This window comes from Mytilus trossulus, chromosome 2 (genome assembly GCF_036588685.1).
Source record: "Mytilus trossulus isolate FHL-02 chromosome 2, PNRI_Mtr1.1.1.hap1, whole genome shotgun sequence".
Lineage (NCBI taxonomy): Eukaryota > Metazoa > Mollusca > Bivalvia > Mytilida > Mytilidae > Mytilus > Mytilus trossulus.
In genome coordinates, this window is record NC_086374.1 from 65,552,128 (window position 1) to 65,568,440 (window position 16,313).

At 30.3% G+C, this 16,313-nt stretch overlaps 1 protein-coding gene across 1 annotated transcript; it reads right to left on the bottom strand.

The window, feature by feature from the left end:
* Nucleotides 1-1,466: 1,466 nt before the first annotated feature.
* Nucleotides 1,467-16,288, bottom strand: LOC134705330 (small RNA 2'-O-methyltransferase-like). The gene is made up of 7 exons (XM_063564075.1): nt 16,171-16,288; nt 8,500-8,757; nt 7,391-7,638; nt 5,187-5,369; nt 3,534-3,702; nt 2,524-2,726; nt 1,467-1,749 (listed from the first exon to the last, which is right to left on the bottom strand). The coding sequence occupies exons 2-7, from the start codon at nt 8,728-8,730 to the stop codon at nt 1,524-1,526; spliced, it is 1,260 nt and encodes a 419-aa protein (XP_063420145.1). The 5' UTR covers nt 8,731-8,757; nt 16,171-16,288; the 3' UTR covers nt 1,467-1,523.
* Between the last annotated feature and the right edge of the window lie 25 nt (nt 16,289-16,313).

Here is a 16,313-nt window from a genome sequence, read left to right on the forward strand (position 1 = left end):
CCAGACAAAAATGGCTTTTGCCAATGCAAAACATGTTGAATTGAAAGTGATGTCAAAAGTATTTAGCTGTACTACAAATTAATCATGTAAATAATAGATTTGAAAAACTTAAAGATTACTCACATTACTCACAGGTACATTTGCTCTTTCTGGTAGCTCTCCATTGAAAATTAAAAAAAGTATGTCCTTCATAAGGGAGACAACTTAAAAAAGGGATCTCTAATTACAGGAATTGGCAAATAGCCTATTGCTCAATATTAACGTCTATATGGTTACTTATACTTATACTTACCTTGAGGGCCTCAGGGAAGATTAGCTTTATAGCTAACTGTGTAACCCTCTTTAAATAAAGAATTATTATTATTATTATTATTATTATATTATAGTTGTTAACTTATACCTTATTTGGTTTAGGGTGGAGAATTGCCTCATTGGCAATCATACCACATCTTCTTCTCTGTATTTCTTACCGCTTAATTGAAGGATAAGAGTTATATATCATAATTCCTTGTCCTACATATATAATTAAAACATTCTGTGGAGAAAAAAAGTTTATTTTTTATTTGTATCTGGAAGAACAAAAGTCAAACAAATTAAATAAATCAATCATTTTTATATCAATTTATTTTTAAGAAACTATACAGAAACAAATAACTAACAAACTTATACAACAAATGATACATATAGAACTTGCTGTTCTGAAAACTAACTAAACAATTTAACAATGCTTTAAAACATTTTGTGTAAATGTAAAGTACATATCTCCCATCAAAATTCTTCACATTCAAAGATTGAACTATGCAAATACCTGCAATTTAAAGGAGAATTTCTTGAAAGTGGTTTTACATAATCTTCTTCGCAAAGAAGCTTATAGTTGTTTTAAAAAATTTGAATACATTTGTGTATTTACATAAAGTGTTTGGGCAGATGGATTTCAACATGAAAACGAAAGCAAACAATGAAACAAAATGAAGTTGAATTATGACTGCATACTTCTTTGATTATAAAAACGTACTAGTATATTGAAATTAATTTAATCTCAACGAAAGACATTTTAAAAGTCATAATCAATATTTAAAATGTGTCTAAATAAGGGTCATATAAATGCTAGATACATATTCAAAATGTACTCCATTCATCAAGAGGTTGTAACTGTAATGTTGCATGACTCAAGTGATCACAAACTTGTTCATATTATTACCAATGTTATTTCAACTGATCGGGCGGAGCTAAGTTTTTATTTGCATAAGGACAGTCTATTTGAAGATGTGTGTGATAAGGATGATTGCCGTTATAATTATTACTGATTTCTAATCACCTATCAGTGTTATCAAAGGAATTTACAACAGAATTACTGGACACTTTATTGATGAGTTTATCCTAATACACCTATCTATAGATGGACTGGTTTATTTTGAGCGAACCGGTTAACTCCGCTCAGTCAAGTGAAATAAATCGAGTAATATCAATAGCTTAAGTTTTCCCTGAGTAGCTATATATGAATACTAAAATATCTTGGAATATCAATCCCACATTTCCTCAAGTTTATTTATAATTTCCCCAGTAACTATTTCCTCATTGTAAGATTCTGAAATTGTATTTCTTGCTTCATCAGTCGCTTGGTCATCATCATCATCTTCATCATCATCATACCAACCTCTTGAATCACCAGAATATAGTTCTACACATACACAATCCTCATCTTTGTCATTCTTAGATAAGTCATAATTCTTCTTTGATAGAAATTCTCTGAAAAACAATAGTTATATTTTATAGTAAAACCACACATTATTCATTTGATATTCAGTAAATCACACTGAAAAATTTCTTTGTTTAAAATAAGTAAATTAAAAAGGCTGTTGTATAAATAAGGTGTAAATTCATTGTAAAATATTATCCTGTCTTTGGACAAGCGCACAAATCCAGCAGGGTTATACATGTTTTGTGAGATCTCAATTCCCCCTATACCTCTAACTAATGTAGAATAAAGAAACACATAGCAAAACGCACAGTAAAACTGTTTAAAAGAAGTTGGAGTCTAATGTCAGAATAGGTAACAATAGAAACTAAGCAAAATGACAATGATTCATAAATTAACAAAGGACTACTAGCAGTTATTTACATGCCAGCTCCAGACCTCAATTTAACAGTAAATAGTATATTTTGAGTGCAAATAGTCAAATTTCTGTGGATGGTTTTTTGAAAAATATGCAATTTAAAGTGTAAAATACATACTTTTCACTCCTTTTCAATTCAAATACATTCTCATTTTCCCATATTTTTTTATAGACTCTTATCTTTTCATACTTTTTTTTACACTTTGTATAAAATAGGGACAATAAAGGAAAGTTATTGATCACACATAAAAAGCTAATTTCATATTTCAATAAAGTCACAATTTTAGGTAGTTTCGTAATTTGTGTGAAACATTGTAACTATGGTAAAACAGAGTTTGCTTTTCTACAAGATATCAATTATGAAATGAGAAATGTTTAAAAAACTGAAGTTAGTATATCAATTTACCTTAATTGATCAGAATCACATAAACTTTTAATTGACTTAAAAGATATCAATTTATCAATGGGGATAAAAGCTGAGGTTTCTTCTTCATTATAAAAGTCAGTACACTTGGACATAAAAGACAACACATAATCTATTTCAGATGCTAAAACTTCCTCTGGTTCTCTCTGTTCACTTTCTCGCTGAGGATAAAGGCTTTCTGCTACCTGAAATTAAAAATTTCATAAGAGTATTGGACTAACAATATTTTACACTAATGCATGATTTCTTAAAAAAAAAAACCAGCTGAACTAAGGAAAATTATTCAATATTTTAACTGTTTTTTCCTATCCCTTTTTGATTCTGAAAAATTTTATTTAAACTTGGTATATTTCTGTTAATTCACATGTCATAATTTTGACATTCTAGTGAATTTGTTGTTGGTTTATTTTCATAGATGAAAATTATTATATATCAAAATTATGACATGGATTTTACTATTATATTATTTCTGTTTTGTTTTGCAATGAATCAAAAGTTTTAATTTATTATCTATGAAGTTTTTACTTCAAAAAGAAATTTAGATTTATTGAAAGTTTTAATATTTAAATGTAGTAGAACTTCTGCTTTTGCCTATCAGTGTAAATACATGAAAAAAGTATTTCAAAATCAAAATATTCATGATTTACATATTTTGTCAATCTTGAACTTACATAAACTCCAACTATATGTCCCCTTTCAAATGCATTGATCGTCCAAAAGAAAGATGGGGTTCCAACCCCTGGAACCCTCCCCCTGGATCCGCCACTAAAAGGTAAAATATTCTTATACAAAAATTTAAAGGAATTCCAGGTGCAATTTCCAAAAAGTGGATTTGTGTGAAAACAGAATTTTTAGGGTTTGTACTGTTTAAGTAATAAAAATCACAGTTTTACACAGATGGAATTACATATTGTTCTAAGCTTTTCGAAGAAAAAAAATGGAAAAATATTGATAGTTGTACTTTTGAGAATTTAAATATATTTAGGATTTACCAGTGAATATGTTTCTTGTTCAACATTTAAGTTGATCTGTGGTTTGTCTCCTATTCTAGTGAATACAGCAGCTTGGGAACAGCTACCGAGAGATTGTGCATCATCAGGTCCATCTCCTATCCCATGAAACTTACAATCATATCTGTATTTACCACATATGTCATTACACCTGAAGGAGAGGAAAAAGATATCAAAGAATTATTCAAACTCTTATGTCCAAAAACAATCTAACAATGCCTTGGTAAAAAAGGTAAATGATCAAAATTTAAGACAACAAACATTTATATGCATGAACTGGAAATTCAGAAATATATTTGCAATTTTGTTATTATTTTTATATTGTTACGGACAGATTTTGGAAAAAAAAACAACTCATATTGAAGTTTTGACATTATTTATATGCAGCATTTCTCTTATTGCAATATCTAATTTTGCATTGTCCATTGTTCACAAATCGAAAATAATAAATGCATACAACAATTTCCACATTAACAGTAGCTCACACTACTAGAATTGATGTGGCAGCTGATTTAACTAAAATTTGATTTACTTAATGTAGTTCCTGTACAAAAAAGCCTGCCAAATGGAAATGAATCAATTATTATTATTATACCTTACATATATTTTAAACAATTCTATTGGGTGAAACGTTATCACTTGACATGGAATAAATCTGTTGTTTTTCATTCAATTGCAAGGATTAGGACGAATAATTCTAAAAATTGCCACCAGCGGTAAATAACCCTATTATTCACCAGCAAATAACATTTTGGGTTTTTTACTTTGTAATTGAGTTTTATCTCCCATGAAAATGATGTCACAGACGTAAATAAACAAAATGGCAGTGTTCACGTTAGAAGCCTACCGAGAGACAAGGAAATAAGGCGTTTTACATGAATAGAATGCCTTTTCAGGGCCATCACTATTTTACAAAAAGATTCTAACTTTATTGTACATTCAAGAAATTCTAGAACACAAATGTATTTTCAAACGTCAGCTTGTCATTGTTATGTAAAGTTTAAAGAATATAGAAAGTGTTCAAAAGTCTTTTCCACTGTAAGTTCAGTATAATAAAACAATTGTGGCCCCTTAGAATCGAAGAATATCCAAAATTGTCAACCCTTAAAAAAGTTATTTCACTTCGGGCTGCGCCCTCATTGAAATAACCTTCTCGTGTTGACAATTTTGGATATTCACCTTTTCAATGGGTCATAATTGTATAATGTTCGGTTGCAGAAATTTTTTAACAACTAATTTTGGATGTAACACGTCTTCTGATTGGCTGACGTAATTTTTTTATCAGCCCATAGACAGAATTTAGTTATGTGACTGTGAAGTCATCAACGTTTTTTCATGTTTTTCTATGGTTTAAAATGGAATTTATAATTAAATTATAAGAAATGACTGTAATATTTTTTCTGTTTTTTCCAAATTACATAAAAAATGTGGTGCACACTGTTAACCCACTACGCACAGTGTGCATCAATTTTTTTATGTTATTTCATCATAGACAGAAAAAATATTACAGTCATTCCTTAAATAAAAGAACACTTGGTTAATATTAAAGAAAAATGCTAAAGAATTTTTTTAACTTTGACCTTATATCCTGTTTTTACTGTGAGGTAAAATTCAGTTTTTGGAATTGATACTAACCATGTCTGAAATTGTGCCCTTGTCCATTCAAATTTGTGATCATAATGACGAAATTTTGGTGGTCCTGGAAACAGTTGATTAAATTCATAATTTGGTGTTGTCATGACAACAAACTTTGGACATATACATTCAAATATCATGGTGATGACATCTTTTAAATCTCTGTCATACAAATGTTCGATGCTGAAAAAGAAAATATTTAAGTACTGTGGATTCATTTATTTTCATGGGTATCAATTTTCGTCAACTTCGTGGATTGCTGAAAACTTGCATATTCGTGGATATTTGATTTCGTGGTTTTGCCAATCTCTGTATACAAAACCTATTAAAAGTATGTTATTCCTTAGGACATTTTAATTCGTGGTTCACCACAAAACCCATAAAATTTGGTATCCAACGACCAAATAATGAATCCACAGTACTGTAAATTCAGAAATTATTGGGATGTTTTTATTATTGTGAAAAATGTGACAATAAATGCAAAAATGGCAATAATTTAAACTCACATTTTGATATTTTTATATAAATTAAACATGATTTTTCTCAATATTGCAATAGTTAAAATTGCATTATAGTCTGAAATGACAAAATCGCATAATAAAATGTATGCAATAATTTCTGTATTTACAGTACCTGGTAAAATAAGTTTATACAAGAATGTGTCTCCAGTACATGAATACCCCACTTGCACTATCATTTTCTATGTTCAGTGGACTGTGAAATTAGGGTAAAAACTTGAATTTGGCATTAAAATTAAAAAGATCATGTGTACAAAGTTCAGACAGACGGACAAACGATCGGACGAACAGACCAGAAAACATAATGCCCCTCTACTATCGTAGGTGGGGCATAAAAAGGGATAGACATCTTAAATCAACATGTTCCATTAGTACTTTTCTGTACATTGAAATAGAACTGAAAAGTCTACATTTTTCACTTTACAAGAAAATCATTAGTGACCCTTACATATTTTATAAAAAACATGCTTGCTTTCTTGTATGTACTAAATAGTAAATAATGCAAGTTCAAAGAGGTGTCTTGTGGAATATGAAAACATCTATATTAAAATACTAAAGGGAGGTAATGTGAAGGATTGCAAACTACTACCACATGTTTAATTTTAGTGAGTCAGGATAAACATAAATCAGAATATAAGACTTTTACAATATATGTGTACTATTAAATGAAAACTTTAATTGGCATTGAAAGTGTCCATATGTACAAAATGTAAAGACCTTTTGTTTTTCAAGTGCAAAATTAAGTTTTGTCATCTATTGCATTCATCTTAATAAATTACAAAATATCAGAAAAATGGAGATTGACTGCATGAATAATTTGGTATTAAATAAACACACAGCAACAAATGGAAGTTTTTAACGACCTTGACTGGCTATACAGCCCTTGCACGGTCGGTAAACACACAATTTTAACCTTGTCACAAAACAAATATCAAAAACAGCATATGACAACAACCACTCATTTACAGGCTCATGTCATGTGACAGGCACATATAAAATGTAAACACACAGGTTTAACCTTGTCACATTTTATATGTGCCTGTCCCATGTCATGAGCCTGTAAATGAGTGGTTGTTGTCAAATGCTGTTTTTGATTATTTGTTTTTGTTTATTATTTTGTACAGTGTGTTTTTGTGTTGTTCTATTGTACCGAATATATATATACTTTATTTCTCATAAAACTACTGTTACATAGTTATAGAGAAAATACATAAATACAGTGGCAGATCCAGGAATTTTCATAAGTGGGGGCCCGTTGACTGACCTGAGAGGGGGCCCGCTCCAGTCATGCTTCAGCGATTCCCTATAATAAGCAACCAAATTTTTTTCCCAAAAAGGGGGTGCCTGGCCCCCCCCCCTAAATCCGCCTCTGAAATATAACTATAAGATACAGTTTTTACAAGCAATCTCCTAAATCAAGGAGAGGGTTGGGAGGTCCCTGCTTACACGTTTAACCCAAAGTCTTAATTTGCATTATTTATAGTGTTTTCTAGGTCATGTTAGTATTTTATCATATAAATCATAGTTTTAAACTTTGAACCTCATTTCGAATCTTCTGTCAAGTTATATTTGAAACACATATTAATAATCATTTTCCCAATTTCTTTACTCTTCATTTTCAAATAATGGCTGGATGTATAATTTGATATATGCTTACTTAATCTGTTTACCTTTTATTTAACTTACAATTCAACCATAGTGACTGCCTCATAGTCCCTAAATTTGGCATCAAATTTGGTTGCACTACCATCAAAGATTTGTACATGTAATGGGTTCTTCCTCTTCTGGAGGTAGTCATAACAATGAGGTCTAATTCGGCATTTATTGATCTCAAGTGTAGACAGATCAATATCAACTAGACTGATTCTTAAAAGAGTTATAACTTCTTTCAAGTGTCGAAATATCCCACATTCAGAACATCCAAAATCCACAACCTACATATAAAATAAATTGTTATCTTTTCTTAAAAATATATATAAGGTTTTCGTTTGTTGTGGTGTGGTCTTCTTTTGTATTTGATTTAGATTAGATGGCACATGATATAATCAACTATTTATCTGACTGTAACAAGCTTACGAAATACTTCTCAACATTATAGTGGAAAAGAAGAATATATGTGAAATTAGTTATCAAAAGTACCAGGATTATAATTTAATACGCCAGACGCTCGTTTCGTCTACACAAGACTCATCAGTGACGCTCAGATCAAAATAGTTAAAAAGCCAAATAAATACGAAGTTGAAGAGCATTGAGGATCCAAAATTTCAAAAAATTGTGCCAAATACGGCTAAGGTAATCTACTCCTGGGGTAAGAAAATCCTTAGTTTTTCGAAAAATTCAAAGTTTTGAAAACAGAAAATTTATAAAAATGTCCATATAATTGATATTGAAAAATCAATAAAACAAAATGCAGAAGAAACTTAATTTTTTTTAAGGCATAGATAGAAAAATAAAATGGATTGCTTCAAACAAGCTTGGCATGGTTCTTTGAAGAAGACACATTAGGTAGACTTTCTTTAATGCAATGTCAACAAATAAGGTCTTCAAAATTTTCACAGATTGTTAGAACCTGTAATTGGGGTTCAATTATGAGAGTACATCAATGTGACAATGTCAAATTGGCAGCAGTTTACAGGATGAAATTTTTGGATCTGGATTTGTGACTGTGAAATCAGATTAGATTCCTATTCAAGGGATAGACATTCATTACATGTATATACAGACAATACATTCATTTAAGTCTAACATATTCACTTTTATTTTAGAAATTTTATATGAATATTAAAATAACTTACACTATCTGGTTGCAATGTGTCAAGGATTTCTTTCACAAAGGTGTATCTCTGTATGTACAAAGGGGGATAAAATGAAGGTCCTCCAAGATTATTCTCGTTTTCACTTTTATTAGAAGTCTTTTCATCAAGGGGTGACTCTTCTGTTGGGAATGCAGTTATGGATTTTAAACCATCAATCTCAGAGGGTTCCTCTATGGAGGATCTTGGACTAGTACAATTATTAGCAGCCATGTTTACCCAGTTTTCTTAAACTTCTATCTGTAAATTGAAATTAAATCAATTATTGCTTATTTTTTACAACTGCAATGACATTTTTAAAATTTTTAAAAATCACATAGAATTAAAATACAATATATTATTGTTGCAATTTGTAAGTGGCTGGGGTTTTAAAAAAAAATCCCAGTCTGTTTAGGCCAAACAAAAAAATATGTGAGTTTTCTGTACCCCGGCTACCTATCCTAATTTTTTATCCCTTATCCTAAAGTTTTTTTTACCATTTTTGATGAAGCACTGTCATGACTGTTAAAGTTACAATGTTGTTCACACAGACAATGACAGATGCAATTGTGTAAAAAAATTATTATAAATTAAAAAAAAAATCCTTACCTACATGTACCTACCCTTTTTTCCCAGCACATAACAGTAACACACATACTTCCAAATATTAAAAAAATATGTTTTACAAGTCAAATTGTTTCTAAATGTATGTTGCTGAGCATGCTGAGGCATATAAGCTTTGTTACAAATCTAGATCTTGATTTTGAGTACAATGCATTATGTGTGTGCATCATTGTCCATAAAATACATGCACAAATTGTGAAATACAACAGAACTGAAATCAAACAAGAGGAAAACATATTAAAATGTGATCTTTTTCATCCTTTTATATAGTGTATTGCCTCATTTAACGATATTTATCATGTTTATGCATATTGATTGAAGATTAAAGGAAATCAATGACAATCTTGAGTCTTCAAAAGGTGTTCACCATTTACAATGATTGTATATTCTGGCGCGTGTAATTGTATAGTCTGACGCGTGTACAAAGTTGAAGGTGTTAATTGAATGTTATTGTAGCAATAAAACAAGGGACACGTGCCTCGTTAATCTCATTTGATGTTCTACAATGTGTATTACCTTATAGGGTGCAGCCACAGCTAACGTTGGTCCTATCAGGAAAAATGAATTGTATAGTGAGAAAGGAAATGATATTTCATGCTTTTGTTTCATTAAATCCTTCAAAGAAAAGGTGAAAAATCGTTGTTTTTATTTTCATTTTATAGCGTGTGCATTTCCTTTGCTCTTACAAATGTTTAATTTCTTCATCTAATTTCATATAAATAATAAAAACTACACAATCCCTTCCTCATAAATATTTCAAAATTTCTTCATCTAACAATATAATAATAAAAATTATCAATTCATTCAATGCCTGTATATTAAAAAAGACTACATGCATATTTTTTAATATTCATTTGGAATAAGTAATTTTAATTAAAAAAAATGTTTTCTTGTCGCTAAATAGCTTCTTGTGGCTAAAATTATTCTTCTTAAATTTCGCTTCTTGTAGCTAATTAGTGAGACCCAAATAAACAGTTACTAAGACTGTCTTAGCTCAGGCAATTTTTTTTTACAGTTAACCATTTACAATATACAGCAGGGAGGAGTGTAGGAGGGGTCCTGATCTTGAAATCCCAGGCTAAAAAACATGAAATCCTGAGGCCCAGAATTTACATAAATTTAAATCACGACATCCCGAAATAAGAAATAAGAATTCCTGGGTACCACGATTTCCCGAGAAATACGAGAAAAACGTAATATCCCGAAAACAAGATTATATATCCCGAGAACAAGATTATTAATGGTGTTATATGTGTTTTTTTGCTTAAATTAGTGTAACATCATACAATGATTAAGGTTTATGGCGTTCATAATTAATAAAATCGTTATCTTAGTTAAAAAATTTGACGAATCATAATTCATTTCATTTTATTAACAATAACAATAACGATATTTATTAACATCAATCAGTTTTTATATGAATGTTTAAAAATTTTGTTTTTTTAATAGAATCTATTCTTTCAGTACATTTAATACTTTTCTTTTCTGTCAGTTCTTTTAATACATTGATTTTTTAAGTTGTCTATCTTTAGAATGTCCGCCATATTGTGTTCAACAAGTATTTTGCATACAAGACATACAAATCGAATATTTGACCTGAATTGCATTTTTATTGAATAAAAACGAGTAATATCTCTCATTAGAATTCTTAATTATTGTGAAAAATTGGTAAAAACACAATAAAAACACCTACATTACACAATTAAAAATCTTGTTCTCGGGATATATAATCTTGTTTTCGGGATATTATGTTTTTCTCGTATTTCTAAGGAAATCGTGCTACCAAGAATTCCTGGATCCCCAAAGAGTAATCATGAAAGCCCAAGCTAAATAACACCCGATCCTGAAGTCCTGATAATGGTCCTATCCCCCCTCAGCAGGGGTAGTGGAAAACAAGCATAATTTTATCTTGAACTATATATATATATATACAAGTTTCAGACAAGACACAAGTGCTTGTATATGGGCAGGAATTCACTAGTGAAATTTTAGGGTCAATAGTGTTTATCCAATTAAAAAATAAAGAAATCATGCAAATATGGAGAATAAACATTGTTTAAATAGCAAAGTGGGTTAGTCTTTATTGCCACATGCAAAAAAAATGGATCCAATTAAAAAAAAATTAAAAAAATCAGCACTTGTTATGTGCTGGCAGTTGAAAACTGTAGACAAAAAGTGTGACATTTCTGCAGTGGCAAAACCCCTAGTCATATTTAGAATATGCCTGAAGAATTGTTCTACTATAATAGTTGAAAATCAACTGCAAAATGATCGGTCTATCATTTAGAAACCCCATTTTGTACAGAATCCGATTATTGCTGCAAATAAAATACGTTTGAAAATGGACAAGTGCATGTAACTTTTCGGGTCAACAAATGTTACATGCACCTTTTCATTAGCTGATTAGCTTTGGAAGCAAGTTATTGGTCCAGCATGGCAAATTTTGAAAGGTGTCAACAATGGTTACAATTTGGATTTCATGATTTTTATCAATCAACTGAAGTTTGAAAAATATAGAAGGTAAGAAAATTTATTTCATTTTCGTGTCAATACTGCCCAATAATACTCATCTTTTTATAACAGTTGTATACTTTTTATAGTAAGCATTAACATAACTATTTTTTTCAAATTTCAACCCACTGATAATTACATTAAAATGTGGCTTTGTCATCTTTCACACTTGGCATCTACCAGTGATCAAGCAGATGATAAGAGAGTGGGACCAGGTTAATTTTGACCTCACAATGAAGTGTTACATGCACTTTTTGTGTAAATTAGGTTCTTTGATAATGATGTGTGACTTGCTTTGCAATTTTGTCAAAAAATATAAGTTTATCTTGTATTTAAACAGGTTTGACCCTTACGATATTCATTTTATTGCTGGAGAGATTTCTGTACATAACATTGACACGAAAATATTTACCAAGGAAAGGTGTCTATGATACATGCAAAAGCTTTTTTTTGTACGGTTTGCCTTATCAATCTAATTTTTTACATGAAATACCACAGATTAATTGCCAATTTGATTAACTAGTACTTGTATTCATTCTCAGCATTATAAAGATAACTGGCCACTTAATTTGAAAACATAAAATGTAACATTGACACCAGAATAAAAACAATATTACTTTATTACACTTAAAGCATAACTGGCCAGTGCATAATATTAAATCAAATGTAAATTTATGCTGAATTTTTAACAGAGAAGTTGTTGATCTTTCTTGATTTCTAGACTTTACAATATTTACTTGTAATTCTTATCGTTTAAAGGCATGTAACATTGACACATCTTCTGCGTCCAGGTTACATGCTACAACCTAATAAATGTGCATACAATTATTCAATCAATAAAATCTTGTTGAAATTTAAAATTTGCTTCATTAAAATGATATTAAAGAAATAAATGAGTTTTAATTATTTGTGTTTATTTTTTTCCTGATTGACTAGCAATTTTTCCTCATCATTTGTTGGTGTTCCTGTCAATGTTACATACATAACCCAGAATTATAATGTTTTAAAAGCATTGATTTCCAAACCTCTGTTATGAGCTTTAAAATGAGTTTATCTGAGTTTATAAATGACTAACATCTGAAATATTGTCATCACACAATTTCTTTGATGCTCCTATGATAACTTTATGAGTAACATGGACTACGATTTTTGTATCAGGTCTTTTTTGTGTTACATGAGAAGATTTTACTGTGTTGAAATCAACAGTTAATCTAATTTTTAATATACAAAGTTATTATTATGATACTTATTTTAAAAAATAATGTATAAAGTAAACCCAAATTAAACTTTTTTTTCATTAAGAAATTGTGTATGTAACATTGACAGAGTCTATTATTTAGACTTTCACATGTTCAGGCCAGTGTTACATGCGTAAACAAAACTTACTGCCATATGGAGCTATTATCTTATTTTTTATTTTACAAAATTAAAGCGTTTTTATGTTTTCCTGTTTAATTTGTCTTTTAACACTAGTTAGTAACATTGACAACAATATTTTGTGTCCAGATTTTTTTATGTTACATGCAAAGGTATTACTTCCTTAAAGTCAGACATTTATATAACATTTTATAACCTAAATGATTAATTAGATATTACTGGGCAGCATTTATATTATTTCTCCAAAGTTGACTATTAAGCACACCACTTTCATCTTCTGGTCTTCATGTATGTAACATTGACATACAACCTTTTACTTTCTGTCAATGTTACATGCATGAACAGAACTGATAACATTTACTAACTCCTTTGCTCTATTAAGAGATTATTGATAATTTAACTTGTTTTACCACCATCAAACTTCATCTTCATTTCTAAATTTAGACATTCTTTTTAGAAGTGTATTTTCTGCATTGACAACAAAATTGGTGTCGGTCTTGAAAATTTACATGCAATTTTTAATAAAAAAAATCTACAGGCAATATAAACCTAAAAATGAAAAAGTTGATCAGCAATAAATGTGATGAAGAAAACTCTCAGGAAGATGCTGCAAAAAGATACTGTCCCAGTCAACCAGTCAGATGGTGATGTCCCTGGCAGCTAGACAGATGGTGATGTCCCTGTCAGCCTGGAAGATAGTGATGTAAATATCAGTCAATCAGTTAGTTGGTGATGTTCCTGTCAGTCAGTCAGTCTGTGATGTTCTTGTAATCCAGTCAGAGGGTAATGTCCCTGTCAGTCAACAGATGGTGATGTCCTAGTCAGCCTGGCAGATGGGGATGTTCATATTAGTCAGTCAGTTGGTGATGTTCCTGTCAGCCAGTCAGATGGTGATGTCCCTGTCAGCCAGTCAGATGGTGATGTCCCTGTCAGCCAGTCAGATGGTGATATCCCTTTCAGCCTGTCAAATGGTGATAACCCTAGCTATCAGCCTGGCAGATTATGATGTCTGTGTTAGCCAGTCTGATAAGGTCCCTATTAGTGAGTCAGGTGGTGACGGTCCTTTAAGCCAGTCAGATAGTAGTGTTTGTCTATGTCAGAAAACCAGATGATGGTGACTGTGTATGCAGACATACTAGTGATCTCCAATTTGACCATTCTACAGCAGTGTAGAAGATAGTTATTTCAAAATCTTGTTTATTTATCCCTTTTCAATCACCAGTCAACACATGTATCATGTGTATTTACTGATGCTCATTATAGAAATCATGAGAAATTCCATTTGTAACATATTTTTTTTAATTGTTATGCCAATAATTGACATTCCAGAATATCTTTTGCATTATAAGAGGTTCAGGCTTCTTCTGATTTCAAAATAATAATAATAAACTCATCATGGATACCAGAATTGAAATTTTGTAGGCCAGAAACGCTTTTCGTTTACAAAAGACTCTTCAGTGACGCTAATTATAAAACAACAAAGTAAAAGAAGGCCAAATAAAGTTGAAAACAGGACTATGGTCTAGTGGGTGTTGGTTTTCTCTTCTGAATTGTTTTACACTGGTCATTATGGGGCCCTTTAAATTGTGGCTTCCTGTAGTTTAGGTAACAAGTTTTCAAGATGAAATGGCATTGAAAAAACGAAACAAGATATTTGAGAGTTTCTATATTATTGTAAATTTTATAATCTATGCATGGATTTTGGTTCTGATTAAGGGTAGATTAATTGGTTTTTTTTGTTGTTTTTTTTTCAGATAGATAGTTGAAAATGTTGGAGACAGAAAACAAGAAACAAGAAACTTGTTTTGAATGTTTGAAATAAAACTTATTGTTTAAACCTTAAAAAGTTATCATAAATGTAAGATTTACCAGCAGAAATAAAACGAGATATTGGGTAACATGTCTATCAGACAACAACCTCAAAGATGAAACCCAAATTGTTCTTTATAGAAGTTATGTAAACGATTGAAAATAAGATTCTCAATAAATGCAGCTGTATCAACCTCTCGTAGATTTGTCCATATTTTGTCTTGGTTTTTCATACTATTAATTTTAAGTGTAACTGTGTCACATGAATGAGGGATACATGTAATCATTTTGTACCCTTACTTTGTCAGTATTAGTTATTGAGTGAGAAACTTGTGGATGCTGATGGTTGTGTGGTTGTCTTCTTATCAATCTCATCCCTGTGCATAAAAAAACGGGTTGCTTAAACTTACTGATATAAAAATGTTTCATGTTGTGGAAATTTTGGATGACTCCTTCATCAATTGATCTATCTTTGGTCTTAATTTTATTTTTCTGGTTATTTTGACATTTGAATATCTTTTAATTTAGCCTTCCATAGTGTACCACCATGAACAAGCATAACTACTGGTATAGTTAAAAAATATGTCTGCTGTCTGAAATGTAGGTGAATGGTTTTGGTATTAACCACTATTTAAATAATATCATATATGAGAAATGTGGCAGTATAATTGTATAATTTACATTCAGATGGTTGTTTGGAGGCTTTTTATATCTTTTAAGGTCAATTCTGGCATGGTTCATTATTCATATATTTTGTGTCCACGTTACATGCAACATTTAAGTCACTATTTTATGACAGAAATGAGATAATTGCAAAAATATTAATACAATTTTTTAATGTGAGGGTAACACAATGAAAAAGAGCCTTTACATGTTCAGAAAGAAAATGATTCTTACTGTATTTATCTCTTAAACATTGCATGTAACATTGACAGAAAAGTGGAGGAAACTTGTTTTCACAAAATTTCTGAAAGAAATGAAAATATACATTTTAGAGTTTTGATGATAGACAATGTTTTGTGATCAATATATATGATATTGAATGTTGAATAAGTTGAGGAATCATTAATCTCAATTTGGAAAAAGCGTCCATGTTACATGCTCCAAATTCATTATTTGCATTGGTAATCCAAACTGGCAAGTTTGAAAATGATTTTTTTGTTACAAATAGAAGGACACCATTTGTAGCAATAATTTGTAAAAAATTTAGAAGCTTATAATGATTTTTATTTTTTTCTTACAATGTCACACTAAAGTAACATTAGTGAATTCCTGCCCATATATAGTTTCAGACAAGACACAAGTCTTCACAAGTGCTTGTGTATATACTATATTTATTATAAGTATTATTACCTTGTCCTTTGTCTCTAGTCAAAGTGCCTAAAAGTAATGTTCTGCAAAGAATTATAACGTCAAGTAGAGTTCTTAATCTAAACTTGTTTAAAGATTGTTTTCTGTACACACATGTTTTCTATTTCTGTTTCTACTTTCACTTT

Coding starts and splice junctions, on each gene's coding strand:
- LOC134705330 (XM_063564075.1), bottom strand. CDS start 8,730: ATGGCTGCTAATAATTGTACTAGTCCAAGATCCTCCATAGAGGAACCC. Junction 7,639..8,499: donor ACACATTGCAACCAGATAGT/GTAAGTTATTTT, acceptor TTTTATATGTAG/GTTGTGGATTTTGGATGTTC. Junction 5,370..7,390: donor GCAGTCACTATGGTTGAATT/GTAAGTTAAATA, acceptor TTTCTTTTTCAG/CATCGAACATTTGTATGACA.